This window comes from Falco rusticolus, chromosome 14 (genome assembly GCF_015220075.1).
Source record: "Falco rusticolus isolate bFalRus1 chromosome 14, bFalRus1.pri, whole genome shotgun sequence".
In the NCBI taxonomy this organism is placed as follows: Eukaryota; Metazoa; Chordata; class Aves; order Falconiformes; family Falconidae; genus Falco; species Falco rusticolus.
Window position 1 is genome coordinate 23773920 of NC_051200.1, and position 10123 is coordinate 23784042.

A 10123-nucleotide genomic window follows, 5' to 3' on the forward strand; every position below is an offset into this window, starting at 1 on the left:
TTTAAAGTGGAATTAAAAAAATGAAGGGGGGGAAGCATACTCAGGAGGAAATATGAAATAGAGTTGAAGTAATTCTTAAACTTTCCTCTTTTTTACCCTCCCTTAGGACTTCTGCCCACACCTCTGACAGTCATTGCCAAGACACTTTTTTTTTTTTTTTTTTTTTTTTTTTCTGAAAAAGAGGAAGGAAAGACCATCAACAGCTGTCCTGGCTTCTCGATGACAAAGTGAGCAAAGAAAGGGAGGTGTTCCTGATTTACCCCTGACTTTGAGAGAACAGGGCTGTCCTGCTTGAGCAGGACAAGGCGCAGCACTGGGGAGGATGCGAGTGCTGGTAAGAGCAGCTCTGCTTCTGAGTCCTCTTCTTGTCTGCAACGGTGAGTCTTGGGGAAGGCATCCTGCCCCGGCAGCTCCTCCCAGGCACGGGTCTGCCTGCCTGTGGGCGGTTGTGTGTGGGGGGCTCTGTGTTGGGAATGGGGCTGTAGGAGGAAGGCCAACATCTTTGCATGCTGATGGCTCCATGCTAGGTTGTCGCAAATCCAGTGGCTGCGGTGTGCAATGGTGTGTGAAGGCTGTGGAGATGCTGCCCACCTACTTCAAGTGAGGGCTGTTTCACAGAGCACTGCAAGCGGCCCAGCACAAAGGGTCTGGGTAGTTCTTGTGTTCCCAGGAACAGGGAGGTTTGCAAACCAGGAGAAAAGGGTAAAGAAGTGTCTGTGGAGGTGTAGGTTTAGCCCCAAGAGTGACAAAAATGTACTGGGACAAAGGTGATGGACCTAATTTTTACAGGAAAATTTAGCTACTTTGATCCATTGCCTAAGTTCCTTAAATTCAGTTTAGTCTGAAACAGCAGTTTCTTTCAGAAGAACAAACGGGCAGGAGAGGAGAGAAAACTGTTCATACGGTGATTTGCTGTTGACATGCAGCGCTTGCGAGGAAAGCCCCAGGCGTGGTGTGAGGTGGCGGCAGGCACTGTGCAGCTCGGGATCCAGGCAAACTCCTCCTGCAGGTCCCAGTCATCTGCTAACCGTGGCCCCTGCTCTGCCCACATCTGCTTGCTAGCAGGTACACGCCAGGCAGAGCAGGTGCCAGGCTGAGCAGGTGCCACGCTGCACACATGGCACATGTCAGTGGCCCTGGCAGTCTGCTGCCTCCCACCTGTTTTCCTCGTGCCACATTGCCTTCTTGTTAGCTTATCCCTGGTCACGCCACCCCTCACACCTACGCTGGCTGCCCATGCTCTGGCTTTGGTGGATTCCACTTGCTGATGCTCTCACCAACACTTCATCACCCAGGAGCTGCCTTCACCATGATTGCTTTGTTTTCTGTAAATTTTCTTTCTTCGTTCTTCCTGCAGCTTTTCTGGACCTGACTGGCCCCAGTGAGGTCAAAGGTGTATGGAAGGGGTCTGCCACCTTGCCGTGTACCTATGTGCCTGTGAAGGGCTTTGTGCAGCAAACCCTCAAGTGGACTGTGGTACATGACCACAGCTCCAGCACAGTCTTTTGGAGGGATGGCTCTGATGACAACATTCTCCTGTCCAAGTACAGGGGCAGGGTCAGCGTTCCGAGGGACACCCCAGGGAACGTGTCTCTCCACATCCAGAACCTGCAGATCTCTGACAGGGGAACCTACGCTTGCCGGGTCACCTGGAGAGCCAGCAACAACAGCCTGATAGCAAAAGAGATCACCACTGAAGTGGAGGTTGTTAAAGGTAAACCTGAGAGGGAAGCTGCGCAGGGGTGGAAGGCTTGGCTCAGGAAGGCTTTTAGGGATTGCACAGATCAGGTAGGCAGTGACCACCCGCCTTAAATGCAGAAGCATTTTGCTGAGTGGCACCAGGCTCCATCAAGAAGCAGCAAATAGGTCAGAGGGAGAAATTCTGCCCAGGGTGCTGCACCCTGAGGTTCAGGAGCTGGGTGAGGATTTGTGGCCTCTTGCTCACCAGTTTCTCCCTGGCTCTACTGGTACTTGATGGCTCAGCGTTTCCAAGGGGGACAAGCCAGAGGGGAAGTCCCTGGGATATTGCATTGCTTTTCTTTGACTACACTTCATCAGCACAAGCCCAGTCTCCCTCTCCCTGGGCAGTGGTGATTTATAAAGGAATGGAGAGGGCATCAACACAGCAGAGCAAGCCTCCATGCAGGAGGTGCAATGGGTGGCATAGCTGGTACAGGCACGGGTGAACTGAGCTTAATGTGCGCAGAGAGGCAACACAAGAGCCGTGCCCCTCTTCCTCCTGGGAAAGCGCTGAGAGCTAGAGCCAGAGCTGCCGTGGCAGGGGGACCTTGCCCAGCCAGCCAGGGCCAGCGTGACCTGGGCCCTGTCTGCTTTGTCTTCCAGTTGCTGTGACCAAGCCCGTCATCAGGGCGGGTGAGCTGGGGCTGGCAGTGCCGGCAGGAGCCAGGACCAGCCTGACCTGTGTGGCCGACGGGTCCCCCCCCATCAGCTACCGCTGGTTCAGGAGCACCCCGGGAGGGAAAGCCCTGCTCCTGAGCAGCCAGGCTGAGCTGGCGTGGGACAGCCTGCAGCCCTCCGACGCCGGGAAGTACTACTGTGAGGCAGAGAACAGGGCTGGAGCCAGGGCAGTGCAGCAGAGCGACACCGTTGAGCTGACAGTGAGAGGTGAGTCCCCAGAGCCACAGCTCGATGAGAACATCTGGAGTCCTTCCATACTGGAATGGAACAATGTTCCTGCTTCCTTTCCCTGAAAGAAGAAAACACAAAAACCTTTTGCTTTCGGTACTCTAAAGCACTTCTCACCACTGGCTCCGATTTTTCTATCCTTTATTATATCCTGTATTGTTTCCCTCCTCCTCTTTAGAGGAACTGCTCTTTTCTCATGCAAAAGAGGTTTTAAATACAAACTGCGTATTCATTCCTCTTTGGCTTTTTTGAAGTTCTTGCTGGCTGTGTAATGCTGCCTCTTGCAGTTTAGCAAGTTTAGACGAGGAATCAGCACTTCATTTGGAGTACGAGAAACACATGGGTGGTAATTCAGCAGTTGAAAAAAATAAAACCAGCCTTTGTTTTTTATAACTGGCTACGTATTTCAGGAAAACACACTGCACTTCAGACACACTCTATGTTCTGATGTATCCATCTGCAAGGTGGTACATGATGGATGCCTTGTGGGAGACTTGCTCCTTTCATTGGCTGGTAACTTGGTCATCAGTGCCATGAAGCCTGTGGCCGCAGAGCCAAGCACAGATCCCTCAGGTGACCTTTGAAAAAGGCAAAGCCTGCTGAGCTCCCAGGGGCACTAAGGCAAGGGCTGAACAACACATTGTTTTTCACAGCAGTTGCACATAGGAGCGTACAGCAGGGAACAAGATTTAACGATGGCCGTCCTTGTTAATGCTGCTAGCATGCAGACCCTGCCTGTCCTCTGGGTAGTGGCTGCTCCCTTATGGTCTTATCCCACCGGTGGGGAAGTTCTGTATTGTAGCAGCATCGTAAACAGGGTCGTACTCCAATGTGAGCCTCTCTTGTTCTCCTTGCAGCTCTGCCCACCACAACAGTGGCCTCTCAGAGCGATGTGGGAACCTCGGGAAGACATCACTCCAGCACAGGTCAGGGCAACGGCAGCCATGGCTGACAGCAAGGACAAGGGTTCAGGGGAGGATTTGACACTGACGGATTTTGTGGCTGGGGAATACAGTCTTGACAATATTGTGGTTTAGTCCATACATCACAGCTCTTAATACAGAAGTTTCTGAACGTAGAACATCCTCCTTTGCTCAATCTCCAGTCCACAGAGGGCTTTTGGCTTGCCCTTACAGAGGTCGTGTCTCTGTACAAGGCTCTGTACGTGTCTTAGGGCTCCTAGAAACACCATTTCCTAACCTGTAGACCATATAGGATGTTCCTGGTTCTGGTTTTGGTTTTTCTGGTTGGGTTTTTTTAGGGCTTCTCTGCTTGTTTTCTGGCCTTGAATGAAAGCTGCTGAAGTGGGAGGCAGAGCTAGTATTGCTAGCAGCACATCCAAGTGATGTAAAAGCTGCCTCAGACCTGACTGGAAATAGTCTGCCTTACCAGGGACGGTTGTTTTGAGGGAGGGCTTGTGATTTCCAGTTTGGTTTTGTGCTATGTGGGAATTCAGACCTGTGCTAGAGTAGGGCTGCTTGTGGAAACTGTATTTTTGGGTTATGTTTAATGTTAATTTGTAGTGCCTCACCAATCAGACAGCAGGCTGTGGGAATCGGCGTCAACTAGCAGAAGCTGAGAGAAGATGTTGACAATTGTTGACTATTGTTACAGAAAAAAACCAAACAGAGCTGGTGTTTGGAGGTACCTCAGGAATCCCTTGGACATCACTGGGCTCCACTGTTGTCACAGGTGTGTGTGTATAGACATACACGCATTGGATGCATACGTATATGTGTATATATAGTTTGTGTGTACATAGATACTGTATATGGTATATAGACACTACATACTATCTATTGTGTATATACAATACTATATATACTCTATATATTATAGTATATATATTGTATTAATTTCTAGAGTTTGCATATTTTTGCTGCCTTGTAATTACCGTTCTTTGTTGATCCTACAGCTGTAATCCCAGATCTCCTGGTGCTAAAATGCACAGTGAGCCTTTCACTCCTGTTTGTTTTGCAGATCTGCCCGTAACAGTAGCAACTTCTTGGAAAGGTGTGGGAAATTCAGAAAAGAATTCTACAACTCAGAGTAAGTGGAGAGCAAAAGAAAGTGAAGAACAAGATTAGGGACCCAAATGGCTGCTCAGCACTTTCAGCCTCAAAATTAGTTTTCTGCCTTTTGGCTGCAAATTGTATTGATGGCTGTTCCCAAGGGACCTAGGTGATTCATGGTGGCTCTTTAAAAGACCCTGGATGTTTTTATGTGGGTGGGAAAAAACCAAAGCTTTCATAGTTGGAGCATACGGAGTTGTTGCTGTGTTCCCGAACGGTAGTCACCTTCGATCTTTTCTTTGAGTGTCCAAGCTGGAACAGCAGAAAAGCCTCTGTGTGCAACTCAAACAGATGATCTCTGCCTCCTCTCACTTTGCAGTGCTGTGGTAGGTTTAAACATGTTCCAATACAGCTGAACAGTGTCCTTTATTGAAAAGCTGAGACCCTTTATTTCATGTGTAGTGCAACTACTGCGCCCAGCTCGCAGCTGCAACTAACCTCAGTGTTAAGAGGCTCGGTGGGCTGTCCTCCTGGCCGCAGCCCCTGGGCGAGATGCACGTGCGGTACATCTGGTCGGGTCACGCAGCTGTGCCTGTGCAGAGCCCTGTGAGCAAGGTGCTGTTCAGATGGGGATGAGCAGGAACAGGCACACGTGCTCCCACCCTGCATGCCTGCAACAGGGCTGGCTGCTGTTGTCCTTGGAAGTGGTCAGCATCACGCAGCTGCTGCCACCCTGACCTGGGAGGGCTTCTCTGTTCAAAAGTCTTCTGCTCTGTGTTGTTCTAGATGTCCAGAGGACTCACCTGCCCCTGTACCTGGTCATCCTGATTGCTGTGGTCTGCAGTGCTGTTGTTTTCCTTGTCATCTTTCTTATCATTTGCATTAGAAAGCCCAAAGATGGTGAGTAAAATGTTCTGGAAAACTTAAGTATGTTGTGCCTGCCCAGCTTGGTCTGACTATTGGTTCAACTGTAAACTTTGAGGGGTCTGGGGGCAGGGGCTGGCACTGTGCTCCCAGCTGCTGGGAGCAGCTCTGGCTCCCATGCCACACAGGCAGTTGAGCAAAACATGCCTGGATCAGAGCAGGTGGGGGAAGGTCTGAAAAGGCAGAGAAGCCCCTTTTCCTCAGGGAAAGCCAGTGGCAGCAGCTGGGGAGCTCTGCCAGGTGCTAGCTGGTGAGGATGCCGCAGGTGGGATGGGCTGGGGTAGCAAGGCAGACTCTGCAGTGCTGCTGCCTCGGGGGATGTCCCTGACCCCCCCCCCCCCCCCCGGGCCATCCAATGGCACTCAGCTGCAGCCGTGCCACCCTTGCTCTGCCATGGTTCCTTGGGGACAGTTACTTCCCAATGGTCCTCATGGGCATCCTGTGGCTCTCAAACTTGCTTGCTCCACTGAGTTTGTTGATCATATTGTTTAAGGTACCTGGTATGAGTTAATCTTGTCCTGCTGCTTTAAAACACCTGTTTGCACCAGCTGCTGTTTAGTATTTCTGCTTAGTTAGTACCTGGTGGAAAAGAGGCCATCATTAATTCTCCCTACTCAATATGAATTGATTTCCTTTCTAGTCTTCAGACGTAGGACATATTTACTGAATACTTCTGTCTCCTCTGCACTAACAGCAGGTGACTCTTGACAAATGCTCTCTTAGAGCCCCTGTCCCACCAGCAGCACTTGGCTGGGTACAGAGAACATGGGGAGGGGCTGGGGTTTGGCATTTTTAATACTGATGGCTGTCATTTTCTCCTTGGCCCTTTGTTCCTTTAAATCATTAATAATTATTGGCAAATATGCCTCTTGCCTTTTTTCTAAAGGAATTGGGAATAACCTCAAAATTGTTCTTTATTGAGCTTCTAGCAAATAGGAAAATTGTTGGAACTGGCAACTTCCAGTTTCTAAACTCAGCTTTACCTTTGACCTTAGGCCAGTTATTTTGATCCAGTTGTGCTACAGCTGGGATATGGATTGTTTTAATTTTCTTGGGCTGAATCCTGGGAATAGGAGTCACCATCCACCTAACGTGATACCCAAGGTTCCTATTTTCATTCTGTCTTCAGAGGTCACTTTTTTATATCAAGAGGAGATATAGGAGAAATTCCTTTTTGAGAATATAAACGCAAATTATTGATACACATTTCTGATTATTCTTTTCCAGCTCGGGTCTATGAAGTAAAATTGTGAGTATAACCCTTTATCTAACATGCTGATGAGTCTTTGGGGACTGTATCACAGCGGGGCAGGGGGAACCGAACGGTGCTACTCAGCAGTCAAGATGAAAAGCCTCTTAAGCAGTATGGAAGAAGAGGTTCAAAGTTAGCTCAGTAGTGCATCGTACTGATGGTCTGGTGGCTTTCCACATCAACACATAATGTGAGGAAGAAAGATCTTTTCCTTTGCAATATTAGTATCATAAAAATGAGCAAGAGCTGTTCAGTAACTTCTCAGCCCAATGAGACCTATTGAAGATCATTGCCAAGGTTAAATTCCCAGTGTTTTTTCAAATTCAAAGAACAGGAATTTCCCTTCTGGAGAGCTAAGGCTCCTGATGCACAGATTATACTCTGACTTATCCCTGAAATATCCTTATTTGAACTTGTCTCTTTTAATCATAGCTGTGGCAGGAAGTTATAGCTATTTCTAAACTCAGGTTTCAGCATACGGATCTACTTGTAACCTATGGAAGCTACACTGAAAAGCTTCCAGAAAAGAATCCAGTCGAAACGTACCTAGATAAAAATTAAAGTGCTGATGACTTGAATGCCATGGCAGAACATGCTAGCAGCATTTGCCCAGGGGCTGTGCTTTCCAGTTTACAAAGCAACATTTTAAGTTAACAGTTGAACCCTGAGCAACCAAAGGAATGGCATGGTAGCATTTGTCCTCAGAGGATTTACCTTCATTTTAAAGATACTAGACATCATAAGCCACATGGTGGATGTGGGCTGCATTCAGCTCACCATTTGCCATGCCTCCACCACTTTAAGTATAGATATATAGAGATGGGTATTTACCTTGCAAAGAGTAGCTGTCTCGTTGTGCCATTTCAAGAAATGGTGGCAATCCTTGTGTTGCTTACACACCTTCTGCCTCTGAAACTCTCCCCGGGTTGGAGGCGATGCTGCTATAATGCTCAAGGTTCTCCTGCCACCTGGAAGCAAAGGACAAGGTTCTCTCCTTCAGAATACTCTCACTATCCAGTGGCCCAGGTTTATGTGGGTTAGAATCAGACCAAAATCTTGCTCTAAATCTTGATGGTTGGGAGATGCTTTGTCTGCTCTGGTTGCAACTTGTCTTTCATTTTGTATTTTAATTTCAGCCATAACTCGAGAGCAGCAGCTTCTTCAGGGTGTGAAAGTACAGGTCATTATGAGGAACCCATCTCCTGCACTGAAAACAACTATGTGATGGAGCCTGTGAAAAACCAAGGATCTGAAGAAATAAATACAAAAGAGAATGAATATGTCTGTGTTGAAAATACCCAGGAATCTGAATATGAAGTAGGGGATGCTGTATGAGAACCAACAGTGCTCTACAAGTAGCAGTCCTGGAGTTTACCTTCATCCAGGCAAAATTTACCTTCTTATTCACCTTTGCCTCTGAAAAATAGGTTGGACAAGCAGGTTTTGCTCCTCCGTGATTTGTGGAGCCTTAACAATCTTTGCAGTGAAAATGCAAACCTCTTTAGGAAGTTCAGTTACAGACCACTGTATCAAACTTCTGATTTTGCTTTTCTTTGTTCCCCTTCACCACCTCTGTAGAAGAACACCCTTTGAAAGCTAGGGTATGCAGGTCCCAGGTCAAAAGCACTGTACTAAAGCTGTGGCTTTATATGACCAGAAGGGTCCATGTTCACAGCCTTCATGTGGTGGGAGCAGAACTGGCACCAGCACCAAGAGCTGCTGAGTGTCTCCATCATCATTGGGTAAGAAGCACAGCACAAGGCTGGCCTGGGAGCTGGCGTTTTTCCTCCCATCTGCCTCAAGTGCTGTGTAAGTGGTAGAATGTCCTTTCAAATGTGAAACAGCCCTTAGAGAAACACTGAAAGACAGATTAAAGCCAGGATCAAACCAAGAACCTGACCACACCAGCAGCAGCAGCACAAAAAAGACTGTCCCGTGCACCCACTGTGCTGCACTGTCCATGCCTGGCTGCAGCTCATGGTGGGCACACTGGTGGGCACACTGCGGTTCTGGTGCTGCATGGCTTGGGTGACTGACTGCAACATGGCACACTCCTTGAGTTCACCTTCTCTATTCTCTTTTTAATGCATGTTTAATATTTGAAAGAAATCAGATACTTTCCCATAAGTTTGTGGATAGGATTGTTTACACATGCCTAAATAATTTTGATATATAAGTATTTTTGTACCATTGGCTCATCTTTAAAATGCCAGCAAGCACTCACAATTACAGCTCCTTAGTAGATACTCATGAAGGTACTTTCCTCCTGGCTTCAAAGGCCTGAAAAGTAAATGGGGAGCTGAAAAGCTTTGTTATTCATAATTTGTACTACACTGAGTAAATCTAAAACATGGATACTTCAGAGTTATGGAAGAACCTTTTTATAATGAATGACAGGGCAAGGCCATGTCCAATTAAAAGCCATGTGGACAGATGTAAAACAAAACAAGGGGTGAGAGGGAAATTGGTGACACAGCTACAGGATCAGTGGGGCCCCAGACTTGCCCTTCACCCTCAGGAAAGATGTGCATCTGCAGTTCTTTGCAAGCATCAGCTCAAAATTCACCAGTGTTCAGAAGGAGTGCTGGGTGCTATTGGGAAAGGCAATGCAATAGAAAGCAGGATTGCAGCACTGTAAAAACCTGTGGAATGCTTCTACCTGATGTATGCTTGTAGGACTCTCATCTTGAAAGGGTTTGACATAGCTAGAGAAGTTAATGAGAATGACAATAAAGGATGATTAGTGACCTGAAACCACTTCAGTGCAAATGCATTATAATCTCTCAGCTTGGGGGGAAGGCGGGGAGAAGAATGAGGCTAAATAAGCAAAGCATAGTCATCATGGCCAGCATGGAGAAGATGAATAGGGTCTATTTGTTTACAGTTTCTCCAAAGAGAAAAGGAAGCAGACATTAGCTAAAGTTAACTGGTAGCACTTTTAAAGGGGGTGGAAAAGTACTTCTTTTATGCAATACAGAAATAAGCATGCTCTGAAAACCCAAAGTACACAGAGGTCCTAGAAGAAATTAGAGGACTGAAAAGTACAACAGTTCATCGCAATTCACAGACTGCCTGGCACGCTTCACAGGTACTTATCAGTGCCCTTGTACTTTCTCTCTGAATTTCCTGTATGACAAGTTTTATTTCTCTTTATTAAGAATATATTTAAAAATCACGGGCTGGGAGAACTTTGATTTCCAAAAGGAAAGGGAACAATGAGCAGCTTTTGTTGGTGATGATGTCTTGGTAAAAATTGTCAATATGCACATGCAGCTTATTGCAAACATGG

General features: G+C 47.3%; 1 protein-coding gene across 2 annotated transcripts; it reads left to right on the plus strand.

The window, feature by feature from the left end:
* Nucleotides 1-207: 207 nt before the first annotated feature.
* Nucleotides 208-9910, plus strand: LOC119157490 (V-set and immunoglobulin domain-containing protein 4-like). Of its 2 annotated transcripts, XM_037408482.1 has the most exons (9): nt 208-377; nt 1358-1714; nt 2344-2625; nt 3504-3572; nt 4261-4338; nt 4627-4695; nt 5445-5558; nt 6810-6831; nt 7971-9910. In XM_037408482.1, the coding sequence occupies exons 1-9, from the start codon at nt 323-325 to the stop codon at nt 8167-8169; spliced, it is 1245 nt and encodes a 414-aa protein (XP_037264379.1). In that variant the 5' UTR covers nt 208-322; the 3' UTR covers nt 8170-9910. The 2 variants fall into 2 exon arrangements, with proteins under 2 accessions (XP_037264379.1, XP_037264380.1); XM_037408483.1 differs by lacking the exon at nt 4261-4338.
* Nucleotides 9911-10123: the final 213 nt, after the last annotated feature.